Source organism: Desmodus rotundus, chromosome 8, assembly GCF_022682495.2.
Source record: "Desmodus rotundus isolate HL8 chromosome 8, HLdesRot8A.1, whole genome shotgun sequence".
In the NCBI taxonomy this organism is placed as follows: Eukaryota; Metazoa; Chordata; class Mammalia; order Chiroptera; family Phyllostomidae; genus Desmodus; species Desmodus rotundus.
The window spans coordinates 130,920,596-130,946,353 of NC_071394.1; the positions used below are offsets into that span (position 1 = coordinate 130,920,596).

Genomic DNA, 25,758 nt, shown 5'->3' on the forward strand with positions numbered 1-25,758 from the left:
TCGACGGACTTCTGAGTTGTTTCTTCCTTTTGGGGTGCTGCTATGATTGTGCTCGAACATGTGCTTGAGCCCCTGTTTTCAATTCTTTGGAGTATATGCACAGGAGAAAAATTGCTGGGTCACATGGTAATTCTATGTTTAATTTTTCGAGGGACCAACAAAATGTGTTACACCAGCTGTGTACAAAATTCCTGTTTTTCGACATTGTGGCCAACCTTCCCTTTTCTTTCTCAAGAACAAACTATGCCCATCCTAGTGGATGTAAAGTGGTAGGTGATGTTGTGTGTGCGTGTTTTCATTCAACCAACATCAATTGGATGTGTCATATGTACTAGGTACAGAGACGGGGGCCAGATTGTCTCTTTGTGACTAGCGAGTTCGCTTGGCAAATGCTCTCAAGTTCATTCATGCTGTAGCATATTACAAAATGTCCTTCCTTTCTAAGGCCAAGTAACATTCCATTGTATACATATGTGCCACCTTTTGCTCACCCATTCGTCTGTCGATGGAGAGGGGGCTGCTTCCGTGTTTTGGCTTTTGGGAAGGACGCTGCTATGCGGATGAGCGGGCAAATATCTTTTTGAGATTCTGCCTCCCATCTTTTGGATATATACCCAGAAGTGAAGTGGCTAGATAGAGTAATTTTATGTTTAATTTTTTTTTTGCAGAACTGCCCTACTGTTTTCCACCGCAGCTGTGACATTTTACACTCCCACCAACAGTGCACAAGGCTTCCAATTTGGCCAAATCCTTTCTAACACTTGTTTCCTGTTGTTGTTTTGATAGCAGCCATCTTGACGGGTGCGAGGTGGCATCTCATGATCTGCATTTCCCTAGTGATTAGTGACACGGAGCATCTTTTTACATGCTTATTGGTCATTTGGATGAAAGTTATGTGCCATATTGGCCATATTCTTTGGAGAAATATCTACTCATTTTTGAATTGGGTTGTTTTTGTGTTGTTGAATTTTAGAAGTTGTCTGTATCTTCTGGATGTTATCCCTTACCACATACATGATTCACAAGTACTTCCTCCCATCCTGTGGGCTGCCTTCCCACTATGCAGGTAGTGTCTTTATGGTGTCTGCACTGTTTGGAATGTTTGGTAGTGTAACAGTGGAAAATTGTAACAGTGGAAAATTGTAACAGTGGGGAATGGTAACCCGCCCACCGTTCTTTTGACGTGTTTCTGTGAGTGCGGATTCTGACTAATACGCAGCTTGTGCAGGGACAGCACGTTTGTATAAGAATCCTAGGAACAAACCTCAACAGACACTGACTCCGACCTTCAGGCATCCCAGCTCCAGGAGGCTCGCTGACCTTCAGCCGTGGGGCCAGGAAGCCGTGAGGCCGGGATGACTAACCAGGATGACGCACACCGGACCATGCATCACTTGCCTTATTGGAATGGACTGTGCTCGCGCGCACGTACAGGAATTTGCAACCCCCTCCCTTGATACCTTTGTTCTGTTCCCCTCTCCCTCCTTATAGACACCTCTGCCTCCACTGAGAGGGGGAGACGGGCTTTGAGATGTGAGTCCCCTATCTTCCAGGTGGTCAGCATCTGAATAAAATCACCTTCCTTTCCATCAGCACCTGCCTCTCGAGGGTTGGCGGGCGGCCGGACCTGCGTTTGGTTCCAGTACAATCACCAGTGGAGCTGGCTCTGGGCTTTTCTCTCGGGGGAGTTCATTGAATATTTATTTAATCCCCTTACTAGTTATAAATCTATTCAGATTTTGTATTTCTTCTTGAGTCAGTTTTGCTAGTTTCTGTGTTTATAGAAACTTGCCCATTTCAACTAGGTTACTGGGAGTACAACTTGGTGCACAACTGGTCATCGCACTCCCTTATAGTTCTTTTTACATCTGTAAAATCGGTGGAAATGTCCCCACTTTTCATTCCTGATTTTGAGACTTTGAGTCTTCTCTCTCTTTTTCTTAGTCAGTTTATTTAAAAGATGGTTAGTTTTGTTGATGTTTTCAAAGAACCCGCTTTGGGTTTTGATTTTCTCTGTTATTTTTAGGGTTCAGACACCAGCTCTAACCTGTGTGTTTACCCCACCCCACCAGGCTGTCCAGCGCAAGCTGAGTGTCCTGTGGTTCAGGTGAATTCTGACACCATCTACCTGGCGACGACATAGCTCCCACAGGGCAGGGACTCCGTCGGTCCAACGAGACTGCCCTCCTCCCCCAACTTTAGGTGCCAGCCACAAGTCTAGGTTGTCACCTGTGCTACTGACTGGCTGGCTACAGGTTAGAGGCTCCCATAACCCCCTGCTCAGGTTCAATTCATCAGCTCACACAACTCAGGGAAACCGTGGGCTTACTAGATTGCCAGTTTATCACAAGGGGACATGACTCAGGACTGGCCAGATGGAAGAGGTAGATGAAAAGGGCCAGGGGAGGGGGTGTGCTCTGTGTGGCGCGCCGCCTTCCCAGCACCTCCACATGTTCACCAAACTGGACGCTCTCCATACCCCATCCCTTTGGGTATTACGAAGGCTTCATTATACAGGTGTGACTGATTAAACCTTTGGCTGTTGTGTGATTGAACTCAATCTCCAGCCCCTCTCCCCTCCCAGGAGGCATGGGTGTGGCAGGGTGAGACTGAAAGTCCCACCCCCCTAAACCAGGGTTGGCTCCACTGGCAACCAGCCCCCGGCCTGAGGTGCTTCCAAAGGTCACCTCTTACACAACAAAAGACTTTCTCAGTTTCATCCCGGGGAAGTCCAAGGGTTTTAGGAGTTCTGTGCCAGGACAAAGACCAAATACTGCACATACTTTTTATATATAACTCACAATATCACATTTTTCTATTTAATTTATATCTAATCTTTATTATTTCCTTCCTTTTGCTAGCTTTGGGGTTAGATGCTCTTCTTTTTCTAGTTCCTCAAGGTGTACAGTGAGGCCCTAGCTAAGTAGCTCAGTTGGTTAGTGCATCATCCCAATACGCCAAGGTTCCAGGTTCCATCCCCGGTCAGGGCACATACAAGAAACAACCAATGAATGCATAAGTAAGTGTAACAACAAATCCTTCTCTCTCTCTTCCTATATCTCTAGAATCAATAAACTAAAAAAATTTAAAAGGTACAGTGAAATTATTGGTTTTAGATATTTCTCTTTTTTTTTACATGTAGGTATTTATAGCTATAAATTTCCCTCAGTACAATTTTTGCTACAACCCATAAATTTTGATGTTGTTTTTATTTTCAATTATCTCAAGGTATTTTCTAATTTCCCTGTGATTTCTTCTTAGATCCATTGATTTTTTAAAAAGATTTTATTCATTTATTTTTAGAGAAGGGAAAGAAGGGAATCAGAGAGGGAGAAAAACATCGATGTGAGAGAGAAACATCGACTGGCTGCTTCTCGAACTCACCCCCAACCAGGGATCGGGCGGAACCAGCAACCCAGGCATGTGTCCTGACTGGGAATTGAACCGGCAGCCATTTGGTTAGCAGGCCAGCACTCAATCCATTGAGCCACACCAGCCAGGGCTACTTTCTTGGAAATTATGAATAAAACTGCTGCAAGTGTTTGTGAGCAGAGTTTTGTGTGGCCATACGCTTTTAAGTCAGTTGGGCAAATACCTAGGAGCATGATTGCTGGATTACATTCAGCTTCTGTGAGAAACTGCCACAGCGTACCGTTTAGCATTCCCACCAGCAGTGAACCAGTTCCTGTTTCTCCACACCCTCACCAGCACTTGGTGGTGTCAGTGTGCTGGGTTCTGGCCCTTCTAATAGGTGTGTAGTGGTATCTCCGCATTTTAATTTGCACTCCTCTGATTACAAGATGTTGAATGTCTTTTCACATGCTTATTTGCCATCTGTCTGTCGCTTTTGGTGAGGTGTGTATTTAAGTCTTTTGCCCATTTTTAAACAGAGCTGTTTCTTGTTGTTAAATTGTAAGTTGTTTCTATATTTTAGATCCAGACCTTTATCAGATGTATTTGCAAAGATTTTCTCCCAATCTGTGGCTTGGCTTTTCATTCTCTTAACAGCATCTTTCACAGAGCCGAAGTTTACTTCATTTACTTACTTACTTACTTATTTTGAAAGAAAGATCTGTTGTTCCACCTATTCACGCATTCACCAATTGACTCCTGTATGTGTCCTGACCGGGGATTGAACCCTCAATCCCAGCATATTGGGCTGATGCCCCAGCCGCCACTCGGACAGCGCCATCAATATTAAATTTTATTGAAGTCCAAATTATAGAAGTTTTTCTTTCATGGATTATGCTTTTAGTATTATTTAGGAAGTCATCACCAAACACAAGGTCACGTAGATTTTCTCCTGTCACTATTATCTTCTAGTTTTATTGTCTAGCGTTTTACAGTTGATTCTGTGACCCACTTTGACTTAATTTCTGTGAAAGTGTAAGTACTGTCTAGATTTTTTTTTGCACGTGGATGTCCAGTTGTACCAGCATCATTGTTGAAAAGATGACACTTTTCCCATTGAATTGCCTCTGCTCCTTTGTCAAAGATCAGCTGACTATACTTACATGGGTCTATTTCTGGGCTCTCTATTCTGTTCCATTGCTCTATTTTTCTATTTATTTGACAATCCTAACTGTCTTGATTAGTGTAGCTTTATAATAAATCTTGAAGTTGGGTAATGTCAGTCCTTGACTTTGTTCTTCTTCAGTATTGTGTTGGCTACTGGTCTCTTGCTTTTCCATATAAACTTTTGAATCGGTTTGTTGATAACAAAATAACTTGCTGGGATTTTTATTGGAATTTTATTAGTTCTGTAGATCGAGTTGGGAAGAATCGACATCTTGACAATATTCTGTCTTCCTAACCGTGTACCTGGAATATATCTCCATTTTTTTAGCTTTTTAAAAAATTTCTTTCATCAGCCCTACCTGGTACGGCTCAGTGGCTTGAGTGCTGGGCTGCAAACCAAATGGCCACCAGTTCAATTCCTGGTGGGGCACATGCCTGGGTTCTGGGTCAGGTCCGGGGGGGGGGGGGGGGGGGGGGCGGTGCACAAGAGGCAACCACACACTAATGTTTCTCTCCCTCTCTTTCTCCCTCCATTCCTCTCTGTCTAAAAACAAGTAAACAAATATTTTTTAAAAAAATTTCTTTCATCAAAGTTTTAATGTCTTCCTCACAAAGATCTTGTACATGTTTTGTTAGATTTATATTTAAATATTTTTTCCTCCTCCTTCTTCTTGCTACTAATATAAATGCTAGTGTGTTTTTAATTTCAATTGTTCGCTAACGATATGTAAGAAAGCAATCGACTTTTGTGACTCTAGTGATAGTGAATCTTTCATCTCAGTTATTATACGTTTCAGCTCCAAAATTTGTCAGCGAGAGTTTCTATGGAATTCTCTTTTTCCTGTGGATGAGCCATACTCTCCTGTTTATTTATATGCTTTGTAATTTTTTGTTGAGAACTAGCTTCTGAGTAGCATGTATGATAACTTTGGAGACCGAGTTCTCCCACACGTCAGGGACTGCCAAATTTTGCTTCTTGAGGGCTGAAGCAAGCCGTGTTCCTAGTATATGTCACTGAAGTTGCTGTCCCACTACCTCTGCTGTCCGCTCATGGCCTGACAAAGACGTTCTGGCTAAAAAAACAAAAAGGCACTGGGCACTGCGCTGTCCCTTTACAGCTTGATAGAGGCCACCACCAGGCCTCTACCAGATGCCTGTGGACTCTGGGCTGTGCCCAGGTGAGAGGCTGCGGACAAGGCTGCAGTGACTGCATTCTTGCCAGAGTCTCCCCGTGCCCTCTCAGAGGCTACGTGCCCAAGGGTCCGAGCTTAGGTGCAGGTCCTGCTTTAGAAAGTCATGCCGAACGCTTTTCCAAAGTGCAAATTTATGCTCCCAGACCCAGGAAGGAAAGAGTCTCTTTTTTTATTTTCAGCACAGAAACCTTGCCCCCATCCTCTTCCCACCACCGCCCCTCATCCTCCATTCTGCTTGGCCCAGGCCATGCCTAGTAGGAAGCCAGAGGCAGGCTGAGGCTGCCTGGGAAGCCTCAAGCACCTTGGTCCATACAGCCAACCCTGGTGTGGACGATCAGAAGCAGCCCAACATCTGGTCCTGGCAATAAATAGGAGCCTACGGCAAGCAGCAAGCCCTGCTGGTGGCAATGGTGACCGCTAGGCCCAGTATGGTGGGGGTGAGGCAGGGTGTGCTATGGAAAAGCACATCCTCTGGGCCTTACCCTCAGCCCCACCTTCTTGTCCACCACTGCGCTCGAGGCTGGTCCCGGAAGAGGGGCCCTGCCCCACAACCCCCACTGAGCCAGTCCTGGATGTACAGGTCGGAGGCACCTATGTGGCCATCAATCGGGTGCGCTGTTCTCTCACCACAGGAAAGTGTCCAGCTTGGCCTGGGAGGCGGGGAACCCTTTCCTGGCCACTTTCTGCTTGGCCTTGGCCTTGGGCTTCACTGGCAGTGGGCGGATCATAGTTGTGTCAGTCTGAAGGAGATGTCAAGGAAAAGGCTGAAAGGGGATTGGGGTGCAGGGCAGAAAGGCTGAGACTGGGGGTGGGCCACCCTGCTGTACTCAGTGAGGCCTGGCTCTGCACTTGTGAGGCTGCAGCCCCCAGCAGGCTGGGGCCTGGGGCACCTGTGGGGGATGGTGTGGGCTCGGTAGCTCAGCTCGCCCAAGACCACAGAACAAGGATACAGGCTGGATGAATTTTGTCCGGCCCCCAAGACCATCGAAGCCTGTTCGTACCTAAAGGAAAAGAAGAGATGAGTGGACCAGGCTAATGAGCTGGGGGGGGCTGGCCACCATGCCCCCTCCTGAGAGGGCTGGCACTTGTCACTTGTGAGAAGCCATACTCACTGCATCTGTGCTGCGGCAGGGCTCTGCCCTGGCTCTCTTGGGCTGTTTCAGGCCCAGGACGGCATTCCGGATGAAGAGAGGGAAGGCGCCAGCCAGCTCCTCATCTGGTTCTCCTACACAGTGCTGGCCGCCCAGTGAGAGCTGGGTCTCCTGCAGGGGACACACCAGAGCCAGACCTGATGAGCTGGATGGCGACACGGAGGGGTGGGCAGTGGTGGACCACGAGCATGGTTCCAAGGGTGGCTCTGAAGGGCCTTGGTCCTTGGATAGGGCTGAGAGGGCGTTGGCAAGACCCTGCCCTCGCAGAAGCCCAGCTTCACACTCAGTCCGGGCCAGGACCAGATGGCGACTGACTGGGGAGCCTTACCTGCCTGCGGACTTTGGGCACCTTCTTGGGAACGTCCTGATTGGGAGAGCTGTGAGACATAAGGGCAAGAGGCAGGTGAGCAAGCACAGGGACAGGGTGGTTGGGCTCAGGACATACCCCTTGCAGAGCCACCGTGTAGCACGGCTACTGTAGTGCTAGGTGGGGCCCCTCAGTGACCCTCCCTCCAAGTGCAGATCTATGAGTTGCTGGACAGCCACAGCTGCCAGAGTGGTGGAGGCAGGGGAGGCTGAAACATTTCCTAGTCTTGTGGCTTCCGCTCAGGGGTAGGCTAATTGCAATGCTCCCCAAACCCGCAGGCACCTCGCCATGTCCCAGGCTGTGTGGGGCAGGAGAGCCCAATGATTCCATCATGCCCTGATACAGGCAGACGCATCTCACGAGCTCAGGCCTCATCCTGTCTGCCCAGAGGCGGGCTACCGCTCCATGAGACCCTCAGTAAGGCCAGCAGCCCATAAAGTACTCTCAGAACACAGGGCCAGGCCATCTCCCTAGATAATCTAGATATTGTGTGCAGGCAGGGTCTGGGGCACAACAGATCACGGCCCCAGGCCCTGGCTTCCTGTTCCCAGCTCCAGAGCTGGGTGCAGTGTTTCCGTTCCATTCCTGGGGACCCAGCAGCTGGACACCCTCTCTCCTGTATTTTCCTAGGTGGGTGGGAGGATGGTGACATACAGCTGACACTGTGGCTTCTCAAAGCCATGAGGACAGGGGCAGGGGCAGGGCCTGCTGACTCTGGACCCTCTGCTCCCGTCCCCAGAGCTGCGATGGGGCCACAGGAAAACCATGGGAAGACCCTCCATTTGCTGCCAGTCTGAGGCTGCGGAGGTTTGGGGGCCCCGTCTCAGACATGAGTGTGACAGGCACACAAAGGAGGAGGAGGTGCAGGGTCCCTGGCTCAGGACCCTGGTGGGCAGGCGTTCCAAGAGCACTTACCCATCACACCATCAGCCAGTACTTGCCCCCACTGGGACCCCTGCGTTCTCTCCAATTCACATCCCAACACCCTTGCCTGAAGGGTGACGGTGAAGGGTAAGGACACAAGTGAGAGAAGGCTGTGACAGAGAGAGTACTTAGGAGAGGAAAGGAAAGGTGGCCGGAACCAAAGCCATAGTCAAGGCCGGGGCCTACAGAGATTTCTTAGCCATCCTCCCTCTAGGCTGTAGACAGGGCCAGGGCCTATTACTTACTGTGCCGTCTCTGGGCAGAGCTTCTTGGCGTGGCCATGCTGAATGCCAGCGGGCCGGGCTGGGGGCGTATCCACATCAAAAGTGGCATTGAGGTCGATCTCATCACTGAAGGCTGGCTGCCGAAGCTTCAGGTTCAGCATCTCCACAGGGGCTGGGCTAGAGGCACAGAGAGACAGGTTACTCAGGACCACAGGGGCAGCCCGGGACAACAGCCCCCCGAGCATCAGAGAAGGCTTGGCTCCAGGGTCCCGGGGCCCATACCTGGCTCAGGGCCACTCTGCAAGGAAGCCCTAATCTCTACAGAGGAAGCTACCTGGCGTAGTCTTCCACACAGTCATGGGACCAGTGGAAGTGTGGGAGACGTGAAAGGAAGCAAGCAAAAATCCACACGAAACCCCACTGTATGAAGGCTACTGCTATCTTTTGACCACGAAGCCTCATTTCTCAGAACGCAGTGCAAGGGGCCAGAGCTGTGACCACAGACAGATGTAAACGGATGTCCCCTCCGGTACTGCTTATGGCAAAAAGGCACAATATTAGAAACCGTCAAAATGACCTCCCTTGGGGGCCGGCACTTTCGAGGCTTGAATGTGATAGACATTACAGTGGGTTTCCAGCCCTGGCCGGGTGGCTCGGTGGGTTAGAGCGTCGTCCCGTACACGGAAAGCCCGCGGGTGAGATTCCCAGGCAGAGCGCACACCCAGGTTGCGGGTTGGTCCCCGGCCGGGGCCCACAGAGGAGGCAACGATGGACCACACTGATGTTTCTCCCCCTCTCTCTAAAATCGGTAAACGTATCCTCAGGTAAAGATTTAAAAACAAATTTTTTAAAGTAGGGTTTTCGAAGAGTAAACTTAATAATATGGGGAAATGCCCACATGTTAAATTTAAAAAGCAACACGAAACTCTATGTATAATAGGCAAGAAAAGAAAAAACAAATTATACTTCACATAAAATTTAAAATTTTGCATCGAGAGATACTATCACAGAGTAAAAAGGCAATCCACAGAACAGGAGAAAACATTCGCAAATCCTACCTTTGATAAAAAATTAAAATCTATAGAGATCAATAGAAACTCAACAATGAGAAAACAAACAACCTGATTCAAAAATGGGTGAAGGTCTTAAACAGATATTTCTCCTAAGGAGATTTACAAATGGTCAATGAGCCCCTAAAAAGATGCTCAATATCACTAATCATTAGGGAAATGAAAATCAAACCTACCATGAAATACCACTTCACACCTGTCGGGATGCTACTATCAAAAAAAAAAAGAAAAGAAAAAGAAAAAAAACACCCCAAATAACAAGGGTTGGTAAGGAGGTGAAAAAACTTCGACGCACGCGCACTGTTGCTGGGAAGGTAAATAGGGCGGCCGCTGCGGAAAACAGAAAGGCAGCTCCACGGAAAATTAAAACTAGAATGTCACGTGACCCAGCCATTCCACTTTTGAGTATGTGTCCCGAAGAACTGGAAGCAGGGTCTCAGAGAGACATTTGCACATCCGTGTTCACAGCAGCATCGCTTGCAACTGCCAAAACATGGGGGCGACCCAGGTGTCCATCCACCGATGAACAGAGAAGCAAAATGTGGTGTGCACACACAGTGGACTATTTTCCAGCTTTTTCTTTTTTTAAAAAAAGGAAATTCTGCGATATGCTACACCATGGGTGGACTTCGGGGACATTAAGTGGATTAGGCCAGTCGCAGAAAGACATGCCAAATGACGCACTTATACGAGGTATTTAGAACAGTCAAAATCACGGAGACAGGAAGTGTAGTGCTGGTTGCCAGCAGCTGGGGGAAGAGCAGAAACTGGGGAGTTAGTGTTTAGTGGGTACGGAGTTTCAGTTTTTCAAGATGCGAAGAATTCTGGCAATGGATGGCGAGGATGGCAGCACAGCGTGAATGCATGGAACACCAGTGAACTGTGTACACTCAAATGCTGATACACTTGGTTATGATTTGGGAAAACCATACATATAGTGTACACACGTGTTTTGGGACACACACCTCTCCCTCGGCCCCCCACCCCCGTGCCACCTATAGGAAAAGGACGGCAAGGACGCATACTGCAATAAGTCCTTATTTTCCAAACTCTTGGCAATGAATGTGTTTTTTCTTTCATGTTGGGGGGCATATTCTATTAGAAAATTGTAGCCAATAGGATTTTTTTTACCCATCCAGGCCTGGTGGGGCTCCCCGGCTCCTGTGGTCAGAGGAGAACTCTGGGGAGTGGCAGGGGCCCCTCTCTTCCCTTTCCCCAGTACCGGCCCAGAGCTGCCCAAGGCCCTACTCCCACTGCTCGGGACAGAGGGCTGCGACATGGGGGTACTAGACCCTGGCAAGGAGCCCACCAGGGTGTGCCAATCAGAGCAAAGGGAACCACCTGCCCTGCTTCGGGTGGGTAAGCATGTGGGAAGGTTTGAACCATCACTTCCTTTCCCCAGCCAAGCCCCTGCAGCTCTCCCCGTTCCTTGCCTGCATGAACCCACCTCAAACCAACTCCATGCCAGTTGCTTTGTTTCCCTCCCTGGGAACTACACCAGAAAGCAGCAGCCAGAACCCCTTATGCCAACCTTTCGTAGTATCTGGAACCCTGCCACAAGTGACCAGCCCTGGCACGTCCGGCCCTGGGTTGGAAGAGGTGCATCACGAGGTGGGCAGGGTCTGGCTGGAGCAGCCACTTTGCCCTCCAGGTGTGTCACCTCCGGGCTTCCTGCTGCCATCCCCTCACGCCTTGTCCAGTGGTGCCCATGGTACATGCCCAGCTTTGGCTCAAGCCAAGGCAGTCTTCTTCACTTGCATCTCCTGGCCAACCACAGAACTAAACTCAAGGCCCAGAAAATCTCACAGTGCCCCACACCCACTCAGTGCCCCACACCCACATCTGGCTCTTATGGACTGTTCTCGTCCGCTCAGACCGCTTCCTGACACCCTTCTTTCATGAAGCTCGAACTCTGTTTCCCTTCCTGCCAAGGGACTTTCCTTCCTTCCCACCTTCCATCTGTCAGACAAGGAGGAAGAGCCTTCCCTCACTGGCTGAGGTGCCGGCTTGAGGCCCTCCTGGCTGACATCGTCATCTCTGGGACACCCACCGTGGTCTATGAACAAGGCTTCGTGCCGGAGTCCTCAGGAGGCGGAGCAAGATACTCAAAGCCCACCTTTCCAACACAGAACAAAGGCCCTGGGCAGACCCATCACCTGCATGGCATGGGGACAGCAATGTCTCCTCTACGAACTCATGGCACCTGGCAGGCCTTCCCTAAGCAAAGGCCTCTCCAACTCCCTTCAGCCTGGCGGTCAGGGGCCCATGGGGTCCTTGATGTCTTCCAAATACCCTCTCTATAGTTGGGGGTGCTAGTTACCACCTGAGGCTATCCTAAAATGATGGGAGTAAAGGATAATCCTACTGTGACAAATGGAACAGGCAACCACCATCAGCACTCATAGACTTCCCTGAAATTCTGGGAGAGCAGCATGGCCAGGGAGCCGCAGGTCCCCATAGAATGAGTGAGAGGATGGGCCACAAGCCATACGGGGAAGGTGGTGGCCAGGGAAAGGGGCAGGAGGCCCCAGAAGTTAGATGGGCAGGCTCCAGGAGCTGCCAGGACGCGGGGAAGAGGGCGCAGAATGACTTCCCAAAGGACACTGAGAGTGGCTCAGTAAAAGGCTGGCTAGGTCGCCGGGTGCTGTGGTCTCTGTCTGGGCCCTCAGCTGGCAGGCCAGGTGAGAGATTGCCCTGAGGATGGGACACTCAGGAGCAGGCAGGGGTGAGTGCTCCAGGCAGGGACCTGCATCCCTCTGCCTCTCAGCTCCCTCTGCTGGCAGCTCCCACGCACACATTCCCAGGACCAGAGGGGAATTATTTTGGTGAATGGTTTACTGTTTGTTTCAGAATCTGGGGCTGACAAATGCATCTGGTGGGCCATCCCATAGACAGGCTGCCCCCGGAGACAGTCAACACTGTTCCCCCTTCTCCCACCACCTGTACGCCCTATCCGGCCCACCCTGGCCTCTCCTTGTCAGAGCCCAGAACTTGCCTCAAAGCTGCTCTCCAGCTAAATCTTTACTATCTCAGAGCGGAAGGACCACAGCCTTCACGCCCACGTGGACCACCCACCCCACCAGAGCCAGGGGGAGTGAAGACCCTTCCCAAGGAGCTCTTCCAGCTTGAGGCCCCGACCACCCCAGAGGGTCGACCAACCTCTCTAAAACCAGGCGGTTCACGGTCTCCCTGTCCACTGGCGGCAGGTTCAGGGTTTCCTGCAGCATTGTTAGCTTTTTTTTCAGGCTCTTGGGGAAGGAAAGAGAAAAGTGTGAAAGAAAGGCGAGGCATCAAGTACAGGCAGACTGCTGAGGACGTGAACAACGTGCAGAAGGCAAGGCCTCTGGGAACAGAACAAGGCCTGAAACCCACTGTCGGGCTGTGGAGGCAAAGCCCTTCCTCTGCTGATCTCAGAGCTGCAGGTACAGCACAGACTTTGAGGGAAGCCCCGCGATGCTGTTTGCCCAGGCTCCAAACTGGGGTCAAGGTCCTGACCCACGCTGACCCAGGAGGGTGCATGGAGCCCAGAACCACCAGCGCCGACTGGTGCACAGGTTCCAGGCACAGCTAGCCCAGTGCTGCTCTTGGAGGGCACACAAACCACCCCTCATTCCCCTTCAGCCAGGGGTGACCCTCACCACAATTTCCTTGTCGGCACTCTGTAAATCCTTCTGGGCCGACCTCAGCTCCAACTTGGTCTGGTCCAGTTCCGAGTATACTGTCTGCAACTGCAAAAGTATAGGGAAGAAAGGATGAGCCGTGTTCTCCGCCCCGATCAGCTGCTACCCAGTGCGTGCTCATGGTAGTCCAGGGTCCAGAAGATTATGGGGACACATGAGGGAGACCCCAGCCCCAGGGGGCTGAGCTGTAGTCCAGCAATGTCCTTCTGGAGCCGCCCAGGAGCAAGGGCTGCTCCTTCTACCCTGCAGGCACTGACGCACCGGGCCCAGAAATAAGAGCGACTGTGCTGCCCGAGTCAGGTTCTAAGAGCCCTCCTGTTCTGGGCCTGGTACAAAAGCAGACCTTTGCAGCTGTCACATTTGGGACCTGTGCTCTCCCGCCAGCTGAGACGTGCCCAGGAACCAGGAAGAGCAGAGGGAAGCACGTGTTAGGAGAGTACCTGCATAACCTGCCACCCTAAACGGACAGGCCACGTGGCCACAGCCAATGCCAGTGAAGGCCGGTAACCCATCTCCGTGAGTCATCCCGACAGCCCCATGGAATCGGCTGCACCACCAGGCCCCATTGGCCTTGCTCAGGAGACGTGAGCGAGCGTGGAAAAAGAACAGCCACCTTTCCCTTCGCCCTCTGCTCCCCATCAAGGTACCTTGCTTTTAGAAGAAAACAAGTCCTTCTTCAGCTTGTCAGCTAGCTCCCCTGAGGCCTTCCGTGCCTCTTTTAGGTTCTCGTACTCTCTGCACAAGGGCCAAAGAGAGAGTGGTCAGAACAAGACACCCACTGGCCAGACTCAGCACCAGCCAAACAAAAAACCCAGCCCAACCCCTCCCCTGTTCTCTTTCCTACTCTGACGCCTGAGCTCAGCAGACTAGTGCTGAGGAGGGCCCCGCACCCAGTGCGGGGAGAGCCATGCTCTGCCTACCCTGCAGGTGCTGGTGGTTTGAGAACGTGTGCAGGAAGCCCTGGCCTCACTCAGGAGGCCCCTATACCACCTGGCCCCACCAGGAGGCAGCTGAGATCCTCAGCGCCTGTTTCCCCAACCTCCTACCCACAGTGCTGGAGAATCTGCGTGAAGTTTCTGGCGCAAGCAGGCAGGGTCAGTAACAGTGCTGATGGGCAATAGGCTGCACATACCACAACAGGGCTGATAGCTCACAGAGCTGTGCCAACCTCCTTAGAATAACGCTATAATCACTCAATTCTCTCAATAACCCTAAGAGGGTAGTCATTACTATCTCCATTCAGTAAGCTGAGGGTCACAGAGGCTAAAAAACTGGCTCTGGCCACATGGTGAGAGGTAGGGTCGGGGTTCAAACCGAGGCAGCATGGCCCCAGAGCTTGCCCCTTAACTCCACCTGCTCTGCCTTGCAAGAGAGGGGCAGCAGGTGGAGAGGCATGGCTGGGGTGCCATGGCTCAGCTCCTGGGCTTGGACAGAGGGGCCAGAGTACACACTTCTTGAGGGACACACAGTACACAGCCAGCTGCTCCACTGCTGACTGGCCCACGCCCATGTCTCGGATCATCTCCTCCACTTCAGGCCGCTGGCTCTTGAGTAGGTGCTCAATCCTGAAAAACACCCAGCCCACGGAATTTAAAATACGGAGGCTGATGGGTAGGTACCCAGTGCAGCTCTACCTCCCCTTGCTACTGTTGCTATGGTGACAGCCTGGCCTGCTAGGATGCCTTAGCAGGCGGGTCTGCCCAAAGAAAGGCTCCACAGCAGAGCTGAGCACAGCTGGAGGGCTGCTGCTGGGGTAGAGGGGGTCTGACAGAGGTCCTCAAGGTCAGGAGTCCCCGAGAGCAGTTCTTAGAGCAAAAGACCTGCCAGATCATGTGGCCACAGGCAACCGGTGCCCAGAGCCTGAGCAAAGAGACCCAGCTGGCCTGAGGCCCCCCGCAGCTGATGGAGATTAGAGCCAGAGGTGACTCAACTCCCGCTGTAATCCTGTGAGCTGTGCCACCCGGGGGCCCTGGGAGCAACGCACAGGGTCAGCCCCGGCTCCAAGCTCACCGCTCCATGGTCTGCATCTTGCCCCTGAGTCGGCGGGCCTCCTCCCGTGCTTGTCTGGTCTCATCCTGCTGCTGCTCCAAGAACTTCATCTGCTTCTGAAGAGCAAACACACCCACATATACCTGTTGCTGGGGGGGGGGGGGGTGCGGTGGCTCCACCCTAGGACTCTCTGCTTTTGCAGACGCTGAGAACCATGCGTCCCCAACCCTCTGGGGCCAGGGCTCCTGGGCCCTACTCTAGCTTGTGTTTTTTTCCACTAAGAGGCCCTAGGCCAGCAGCTTCCTCACCTCCTTGCTTGCATCCCGAGATAGGTCTTACCATAGGTGCAGCCCACTGCCAGCATCCCCAGGCCCCTGTGGGCTGCCACACTCCTGTGCCCCAGCCTCATGGCGCATGCTGTGCAGAGAGCTGGAGAAGCCTGAAGCACAAAGCCAGGCCTCACTCTCCACCATCCAGACCCACCATCCCGGACAGTGGCCAGGACAGCAGGGCTGAGCCAGGGGCAGCGGCCAGGCTGCCCTCGGCACAAGACCACCCCACCTCTGGGAACGCTGTCAGAGGTGCCTGCTCTGCAGCCAGGTGCTGGTCGCTCCTTCCCCTCCACTGGCCAGGCCACGTGATCCAGACTAGCCACCAAGTGGTAACATGGACAATGAACACCCTGGGACCCAGTCTGTTCACAAGGATGCCTCCCTTCCCCTCTCAAATGGCATCCCGCAATGACCGCTCCCAGCTACAAGGCCAGAATACCAATTGTGGGTTCAGATCAACCGCCTCATGCGCCTTGGAGAGCAAGAGGCTCACCAACCCAGGCTGACAGAAAATGCATCTGGATCTGGAACGGCTGGCTCTGCAGGCTTTCATCTGCCCGGTCAGCTCAGCACAGCCAACTTCAAAGGCCGCTGCTCCTCTCTGGGGTGCTGTTTGATCTGGCTCCAGAGAGCAGCCCAACCAAGGACTAGAGTGCGGATGGCGGTTTCTCCAGGCTGGCTTCATCGGTGGAGTACAAACCACTCTGGAAACATGGCCCAGCCTCCCCAAGGTCGTGGCTGAGCAGCCCCTCCATGAAGTGCGGGGAAGCCCTCACCTCTCCAAACTACTTGGGACAAAATTTTTAAGTGTGGTCAATGTGGCCATTGTCTCACAAGCTGGGGGGGGGGGGGGGGGTACAGTGTGGGGGGCCTGCGGACCAGGGGATTCGCCCCCATTTTACCACTGCTGCCAAGTGCTGCCCGAGGCAGCAGCAGGTGAGCCTAGCGTGGTGAGCCCAGGGTTGGGGCTATGTCTCCCATCAACTGTGCCCACAGGACCTGGGGACCCACCTTGAGGGTGGAACACAGCATTTCAGCTTCGTCTAAGGCCCTCTGCAGAGATTCCACAGTGGCGTTGCGTTCTTCCAGTGTGGCCCGCAGAGTGTCGATGATGTCCTGGCTGTCCCGTTTCTCCCTCTCTAGAGCGGGTGGGGGCGGGGGAGGGCAGGGACAGACCCATCTACTTATCAGCATGAGAACCTGGGCTTCTGGGCTCCAGCACCCCACCCCAGAGACAGGTGAAGAGCAAGTCCCAGGCCAGAAAACTGGGTGGCGGGCTTCTCTCTCTGGCATGTCCCAAAGCCGAGCTAGAGTCTCATTCATGGGACGAGACCCTCTTTCTGCGGCTTGGGTCTACCTCAGTAAACACTCCACTGCTCCCCACTCCCCCGGGTCTAGTTATTTCATCATCCCAGAAGTCGTGCAGGCTCCTGCCAAACACCTCTGCTACAAACACTCTGCTGCACCAGGTAGCCCCTCCCAGCCCGAGTTCTGCGCAAGGCGGACGGCTTCAGTCACCTCCCCTTCCTCTCCCTTTCAGTCACCAGTGCTGGCAAGACACTCTGGCACACAGAGCAGGGTGAGGCCTTGGCTCCACCAGCAGGCTGGAGGCTTTCCTCCCAGCGCCGCTCCCGTCAGCTCGCAAGTCCGAGGCAGCCCACAGCCCGTTGTCTCTTGCTAACTCACCTTTCTGGGAAAGCTGGGCCCTGACGTTATCCAGTTCATTCTGTAAGGCAACATCCACCATAAGCAGCAGCAAAACACCACAGCCGGCCTCCCCTCGGCCTCCCACGGGCTGTGGGCAGGCCCAGGAGGGGAGGATGAAGCCTGTTGCTCTCTGCTGTACCTCAAGGTCAAGCTAAGCCAACAATGCAGAGATATGCCTTGCTTCAACTCTGTGTGCCTTTTTAAAAACTAGGCAAGATGAGGGGAAATAATTTCAGGGGCAAGACCCCAAGACAGGGAAAGAGGCAGAACAGAGGTAAGAGACGTGAAGCTGGGCCTGTGCACTCAGTCTCCTGGCAGCAGCTTCCATTGCTTCCCCAGCCCTGGGCCAGTCTGCACCCTCTCTGGGCACCAGCTGCACTCAGCGGGGATGCAAAGTGGGCACAGCCAAGGACCTTGGGCTACCACTCCTTCCCTCCACCCTGGGGTTCTGCCTGCTTCAGCTCAACTTTCTTCCAAGCTCTAAGCTGGCTCTGTGTACCACAGATATTCCAGCCCCAGAATCGTATATGGTCAGTGAGCCGGGACAGCTTTGGGCCCCTGGGTGAAACCTCGCACGCGCTGGGCTCTGAGCAGGCTGTGTGAGCCTCTGAAGCCTGTGTGTGCATTGCGGAGCACTGTTGCAGAACCGCTGAGAGGCTGGGGCAGAAATGAGCCCAGCTCCCACTCGGGAGTCCGGAGGATTCAACGTCCCCGTGGGCAAGAGAAGGGCCTCGTCCATAAGCAGGAAAAGCAAGCTCTGTAGAAGCAAAAGGCTTGGCCAAGGGTCCATGAGGGTAGCTGGATGGAATCCAGACAAATCCTCCTCCAGATCACCCTTCCCAGATCAACACAGACTCAGAACCTCACATGTGACCCAGTAGGTGGATAAACCCCATGTGGCCAAACTCTACTCTGGACTCTGGGGCAGGTGCGTTCGGTGGCTGGGTTGGTCAGTGTAGGCTGAGCATCTCGAGGTGGAAGTGGTGGGTTGAGAAGGATGTACAGGGACTGCCTGAGAAGAAAAACTACCCCTGGGCCCCTGGCTCCTGCCACACGCAAGCAGGATGCGTTCCAAGCCCTTGCCTCCCTGTCTCCCAGGTCTGGCTTTGAAAGCCAGAAAGAAATGGAGCTGCCTTTGTTGCCTGTATCACAGGGAGAACACAGCTTAAAACTGGGAGCAGTTACCATGACGATGAACATGCTGGCTTTAAGCACAAAAGCTCCATGTTCCTGAAGCAGTGAGGTTTCAAGGACATCATGGCACCCTGGAGCCAGGGCCAAATGAGCCCTAATCTGACAGATGCCCAGCAAATTAACCCTCAGCGTCCAGGTTCACTTGCGAACCCCAGTCCCACTTCCTCAAGAGGTTTCCACCCATCCAGCCCCCTTGTGCACACAGGAAGCTGCATCTCAGACTTGGAGGAAAAGCAGTAGGAGTGTAGGAGGGAACGCACCCATCCTCGCCTGCACTGTGGGTTTCTACCCCGGCTGCACATGTTGTTTCCAGGGGCTCTGCCCTCTATTCCTGGCCTGGGAAAGGCACAGGCACCCAGTGTAGGCCGAGCTCCCCGGGAAGTTTTGAGACATAGCCAGGTTTGTAAACAAAGGGTCCATATATCTTCCCTGGCTGAGGACTAGAAGAGTTTTCTAATCTATCCCTAACGGTCCCAGCAGCAAAGTGGGCCACGGAGGATGGTCGCAGAGCCTTGGCAAGGTATGGGGCTTTGAGAAAGGCACTCCGACCCCAGGTCGGGATTGCTTTGAAGTCCCAAAGGGAAGGCTCACAGGGCGTGTCTCCAATGATGGTCTCAACTTCCCTTGTGCTCTGTTCTCCTTGCCTCTGCCTTGAACTCTCTGTAAAGTCTCCCCTCCGGAAATCCACCTCCTACTCTGGGTACTCTCCCTGGGTGGGGGCAGAAAGAACTCTCAGAGGGCTGGGGGTTCAGTAGCATGAGATACATTCTGGGTACCTTTAAGAATTCGGCGTCTAGGATACCCTCCTCTTCCTGGGCAAGGTCAAAGAAGAGCTTGTTGATAATGGTTCTTTTGCCGACCTGGAGGGGGAACAAGAAAGAGCGTGAGTGCACGCTTGGGTCGTGGGCAGGGAGGATGCGGGTACGTGTAGCCTAACACGCAGCCAGGCCTGTCCTCAGGCCTGACCTGTCACACCGCATCCCTTGGAGGCGGACAACCACTGTTGTGCCCTCCAATAGTGCCCCAAGCCGGTGCCACTTTTGGTTGGTCACTGAAGCCATGCCTCTGCAGACCCAGATGGTGACCACTCAGAAGACTCCCCAACTCTGGGTACTGGGCATTGAGAAAATGGGGAAAGGCAGGGAAGGGGGCCAAGTCTGCCCAGGGAAAGAATGACCCAGGCAATGAGTGTATCTGCCAGCTACCTGCGGGCATAAGCAGGCCTGCTGAGCCGCTCAAAAGCACTAGTGAGGTTCAACCAGCCTCCAACCACGAGGGTCCAAAAGGGTCAAAGAAAGGTATCAGCTTCAGAAACCTTTCCTCATTCCTGCTCGCTGGCAAGAAGATGCCTTAGGCTGAGGTGTTCCCACCCCACCACCCTCACCTGGATGCGGCACTGTGGGCAGGTCCGACTGGGTGCTGTATCGAACCACTGGATGAGGCTGCAATGAGACACAGAAAAACAGACTGGTGAGCCATGGCTTGGCTGGAGACATACAGGCCAGGTAGGCACCCTGACCACAAAAGGGCCTGTCCTGCCCTTCCTCAACCAATGCCTGTCCACACAGGGGGCAGTGCCACGGCGGTGACAGCACACCCCACGAGGCCTGCTGGCACAGGCATTCTGACCACTTGGCCCTTTTCTGGCCCTGTTGGCTTGGCCCTTCCCACCATTGAGCTGCTCTCTTGTGGACCTTCTAGGCTTTGCTAGGGAGCAACAGTCAAAACCCAGGACCCCTCAGAGATGGGGATCCTAATAATGCTCCCTCTTTAGCTGGGACTCCAGAAGGCTATATTTTCAAAGGAAGGGAAAACTAGAAGTAAAAGCAAGAAGCAGTAAAAGCAAAACACAGCCCAGTTTTGCATCATCTATCGGGCTGGTCCAACAAAACCTCAAGCCTTAAACTTTAAAGTTGTCCCCTACTAGTGGGCTCTCCCATGCCCAAGGACAAGGGAAAAACAATGCTTTCTGGAAGATGATACCATCGTCCTAGGCCTCTTTTCTATAAATAACTTTTCAGATACTACACACAACATATAATCAAAGGGAACCATACACAATAGAATACTACACAGCAATGAGAATGAATGAATCTACAACTAAGAAGAATGTTATAAATGAATCACATAAACATAACACAGAGGAAGAGAAGCCAGATAGCAAAAAAAGGTATACTGTGTACGATTTCATTTACACAAAGAAAACCAGTAGGCAAAACTCATCTATGCTGTTGGAAGTCAGGACGGTGGGTATCCTCGTGTGTGCGGGAGAGGCGTTGAGGGGGTACCGGACGGGTGCACAAGGTTTTTGGGGTGCTGATGTCTTCTTTCCTGTCTCCTTCAGTTTGTGAAAATTGTGCAAGCCATACCTTTACTATACGTATACTTTTATGTGATAGGTTATATTTCAACAAAATAGTTGTGTTTTTTTTTTTAAGTAAACAGTCACACAAGGAAAAAAGCGCTAGAAGTGCCAGCTGGAACACCCCACGGAGACATCAGACACTGGGACTGTCTGACACAGGCCACGACACACCACGCTAAATAAATCAGACCAAGACTGGAAATATCGGTAGAGAATCAGAAAATAAAAGGTGACCAAACAGAAATGCTAAAACTGAAAAAAATGGCCAAAATTAAGAATTCAGTGGATGAGTTTAATAGCAGTTTAGACACAGCTGAAGAATCAGTAAACTGAACGACTGGTCGGAGGCGACACTGAGAATTAAAGAGATGTAAGCAATATAGAAGATGCTGTGAGTCGATCTGGCATACACACAATTAGGAGTTTCAGGAAGAATGTTAGGGAGAATGATGTCCTCCCCGGAGAAGTCTACATCCTAATTTCTAAAACCTGTGAATACCTTACCTTATATGACAAGAGTGATTTTGCAGATGTGGTTTATTAGGGGTCTTCAGACGGGGGATTATCCTTCCAGGTGTGCCCCATGTGATCATGGGGATACTTACAAGTGGGGCAGGAATGTCAGAGTCGTACAGAGAGATCTGAAGAGGTAACACGGCCGGCTTTGCAGATGGAGAGAGGGGCCATGAGCCAAGGGAAGCCCCACCTACGAACCTTGAGTTAAACCCAGCACAACCCGTTTTGGGATTCTGACCTCTGGAGCTATAAGATAACATATTTGTGTTGTTGTAAGTCACTAAGTCGGTGGTAATTTGTTATAGCAGAAATGAGAAGCTAATATAGAAGACATAATGGAATAGAGTCAATACATGAAGAAATAATGGCCAATAATTTTCCAAAATTAATTAAAGAAATCATTCCACAAAGTGAAGAAATTTAATGAATCCCAACCAGGATAAGAAAAATATTAACAAAGAGAGCTGAGGAGCCTAATTAATTGTCAGAAAAAAATAGACTTTAAGGAGAAAAAAAAATAGAAAAGGTTACAAGAGACAAAGGTCTTTATATATTGATGTTTCAATCCAAGAAGCAATAACAATTATAAACACATATACACCTGACAACAAAGCACAAAAATATATGAAAAAAAATTGGAGAGAATCGAAGGGAGAAATAGATAGTTCTACAACAAAAATTGAGGATGTCAATACCCTACACTTTCAATAACAGACAAAACAATAAGAAACAGAACTTGAACAATGAAATAAAGCAACTACATCTAACAGACATATACTCCACCCAATGACAGCCGAACACACATTGTTCTCAAGTGCACATGGAACATTCTCCAGGATAGACCATATGTTGGGCCACAAAACAAGTCTTAATTTTTCAAAGACTGAAATCATACAAAGTATTTTTGCTGATCACAATGGAATGAAACTAAAAATCAATAACAGAAGAAAAATGGACAATTCACAAATACAAGGAAATTAAACAACACACTCTTAAACAACCAATAGGTAAAAACAAAATTACAAGGGAAATTAGAAAATACCTTAAAGTGAATGAAAACGCAATATGCCAAAACTTATGAAATATAGCAAAAACAGTGCTAAGAGGGAAACTGATAGCTGCAAACACACACATTAAAAAAGAAGATACCTGTTAGGATGGCTACTATAAAAACAAAACAAAAACAGAAAATAACAAGTGTTGACAAGGATGTGGAGAAATTGGAAACCTAGTGCAGTCGGTACGGAAAACAGTAAGGCAGTTTCTCAAGAAAAACTAAACATAGCACTAGCTGGTGTAGCTCAGTGGATTGAGCGTGGGTTGTGAACCAAAGGGTCGCCAGTTCAATTCCCAGTTAGGGCACATGCCTGGGTTGCAGGCCAGGTCCCCAGTGGGGGCCACATAAGAGGCAACCACACATTGATATCTCTCCCTCTCTTTCTCCCTCCCTTCCCCTCTCTCTAAAAATAAATAAATAAAATCTTTAAAAAAATTAAACATGGAATTACCAATTCTACCTCTGGGTATAACCCAAAAGAAATGAAAGCTGAGCGAAATGGCTCAGTTGGTTGGGCATCATCCCACAAAGTGAAAGGTCATCAGTTTACTTCCCAAAGCACAAGCCAGGGTTCAGTCCCTGGTCATGTCACAACCAATCGATGCTTCCCTCTCTTTCTCCATCCCTCTCGCTCTCTCTAAAAATAAAATGAATAAAATATTTTTTAAAAAGAAACAAAAGCAGGGACTCGAACATCTACTTGTATACCAATATTTATAGTAGCATAATTCATCATAGCCGAAACATGGAAACAAACCATGGCCCACTAACAGATCTAAAGGGATAAACAAAATGTGGCATCTCCATACATCAGAATATTACTTAGTCACAAAAGGGAACGAAACTCTTACCCTGGCTGGATAGCTCAGGGGATTAGAGAGTTTCCGGATACCAAGGTGGTGGCTTCGATCCCAGGTCAGGCCATATATGGGAACCAACCCGTAACTACATAAATGGGTGGAAACCCAAATTGATGGCTTCTATCTCTCTCTCTCTCAAATCAATTTTTTAAAAATTAAAAAATACTCTTTTAAAAAAGGAATAAAATTCTCATACGTGCTACGATATGGATTGACCTTGAAAACATTACGCCAGGCTCAAAAGAACACCTATTGTATGATTCCACTTTTATGAGATACCAAGAATAGGAAAATTCAAGGAGACAGAAGGTAAAATAGAGGTCTCCAGGGGTTTTCAGAAGGTGGAAGATAGAGAGCTACTGTTTAATGGGTACAGTGTTCTTTGCCTGGAATGATGGAAAAGTTCTGGAAATAGACAGTGGTAATGGTTACACTGATTATGGTTAACAATGGTTAACCTTGTTAACGTACTTAATGCCACTGATTTGTACACTTAAAACTGGTTCAAATGGAAGGCATCTCTGAGCTCACCAAGTCAATCCCTGGCACAAAGCTCACCCTCCCAAGTTAAAAAAAAAAATTATGGACAAGAAGTTATCATTGAAATTAGATGGTGGCAGACATGTCCAAGGAACACCGCGGGAATCTGATTCCTTTCGGAATCTTGTCACAGGGAGCTCGCGGATAGATAATGACAACTAGTGGGCAAGAGAACAATGTCGAAATGGTGGCAGAAGGAGGAAACACTACCATGTTAGAATGATTATACTCTTAAAAGAGTATAGACAGAGTATACTATAGTAAGAGCCTTAGAAAGAGTATAAACTTGGCCGTGTTCGCCCCTCTCCAAAGGGTCTATTTTAAAATAGGCTTCTGTACTTTTTCATATTGACTTATTTTTTGTTAAATATTTTGTAACAGCCCAAAAATGGTTAAAAAGCTAAACTGTATGTTATATACTTGTACTACAATAAAATATATATAGTAAAAAAAGGCAGAGAAAATAATGGTAAAGTTTGTTACGCATAGTTTACCACAATAAAGGAGCAAAGAGGTTCTGGAGCAGCCCATCCGCAGCTGCTAGAGGAATCTTTGCCCACCCTCTGTAATCAGCAGAATGGTCCCATAGGGTTAGCGGCACGGCTTGATCAGGGAGCACCTCCTTGTCCTTAGATGTTAACTGAGTTTTGCTTGCGGTGTCTGACCAAAGAGATGACTCTGGAGAGAAGCATTCCAAACCATCAAGCAGACCCCAACAAATCGGGTAGCCAGAGGCCTACCAGGTTTCTACCTCGAAGAAACACAAGGTAGTTTGGTGAAAGCTCACCTCCGCCCGGGCTGAGTTTTGAAGTCACATCTCTTCGCAAGCCGATCATGAATGTCCCTACTCCTATCTTCACTGAACTAACTCGGTCCCTCTGACTCAGTTCAGCTGTCACCTCCCGCGGAAAGCCTGTCCCGACTCTCCTCTGCCCAGGTCGGAAATCTCCTTTGGGGCCCCGTCTAGCACCATCCTCATCACCCGTCTGGGATCCGGGGACTGGCAGCCCAGAGGCCCGACACCCCATAATCCTGTAGCCGTACTGGAGCGAGCGCCCAGCCCGCTCCAGTAGTCACTCACCACTGCAGGTGGAAGGTGTGGCCGCAGTGGATGGCGGCCACGTCGCGCGAGTGGTCGAAGAAGTCAGAGCAGATGGTGCATAGTGCACGAATAGGCATGATCACTGGACTCAACGGGCCCAGGCAGCCGAGGCAACCGCGAAGGATCCAGCTTCTCTGCCGCGCCCCCGCGCCTCAGCTCTTTCAAATTTGGCTCTGCAGCTAGGCTTCCGGGGTAGGACCGGAAGTGGCGACACTAAACGTGGAGGTAGAACCTCAAGGTTGAGTTCAGATTGGATGAACCCTCAGGGGCGGGGCTTAACGGCCCTGCGGCCAATTAGAATCTCGGGGTGGAGCGGAGGCCGGAACCAGTCGGAGGTACATCTCAGAGGGTTCTGGGGAGGATAACCAGCACCCTAAGAGCTCAGCGCTGGATCGGGAACCGGAGCAGCTACGCTGCTGGCCAGGACGCTTTCTGGGGCAAACCAGAGCTGATGCGAGGCTTGCCAGCGCAGCACCGGCTCCTCGGCCCTGTTCTCTCAGAGCAGCATACTCTGAACCTCGGGAGCGTCGAGACCGCAGCCGTCGGGGAAAGGGACAATGATCCTGATGGAGAACGAGTCCCTTGCGCTTGGACAGCGGTGGACTGTACGCTGGAAGCCCACAGTCCCCATAGAGCACCCACCCAGCCCTCGGCTGTTGAGTCATATTGGAAAGATGGACACAGATCCTAACCCTTCAGGACATCGTCAGCCCACTCTGTCTTTATCCGAGCAAGGCACGACGGACGATCCCCAAGTTTGGACGCGGCAGGCTTAAGCTCTTAGCTCCCAGGAGGATCAGTTACGCCTCTGAACTGTAGTGGGGTTGGAATTTTGGCGGCCCAAATGTTTCATAGACCAGTGACTAACAAACCTTTTTTTCTTATTCCCACACCACAGAAGTTATCTTTGAGTCTTCCCTGAGCAAGAGAGTGAGTTCACCTGGGCCGATAGGGCCTGAAACAAGTCTT

At 50.8% G+C, this 25,758-nt stretch overlaps 1 protein-coding gene across 2 annotated transcripts; it reads right to left on the minus strand.

The window, feature by feature from the left end:
* Positions 1-5,873: 5,873 nt before the first annotated feature.
* TRAIP (TRAF interacting protein) lies at positions 5,874-25,254 on the minus strand. Of its 2 annotated transcripts, none has more exons than XM_045200129.2 (15): positions 24,769-25,254; positions 19,734-19,791; positions 19,126-19,209; positions 17,135-17,174; positions 16,460-16,587; positions 15,138-15,229; positions 14,579-14,692; positions 13,775-13,862; positions 13,086-13,175; positions 12,607-12,695; positions 8,399-8,554; positions 7,191-7,239; positions 6,824-6,973; positions 6,662-6,712; positions 5,874-6,451 (listed from the first exon to the last, which is right to left on the minus strand). In XM_045200129.2, exons 1-15 carry the CDS (start codon positions 24,864-24,866, stop codon positions 6,335-6,337), a joined length of 1,404 nt encoding a protein of 467 aa, XP_045056064.1. In that variant the 5' UTR covers positions 24,867-25,254; the 3' UTR covers positions 5,874-6,334. The 2 variants fall into 2 exon arrangements, with proteins under 2 accessions (XP_045056064.1, XP_024422008.1); XM_024566240.3 differs by having other exon boundaries at positions 15,138-15,232; positions 24,769-25,252.
* Positions 25,255-25,758: the final 504 nt, after the last annotated feature.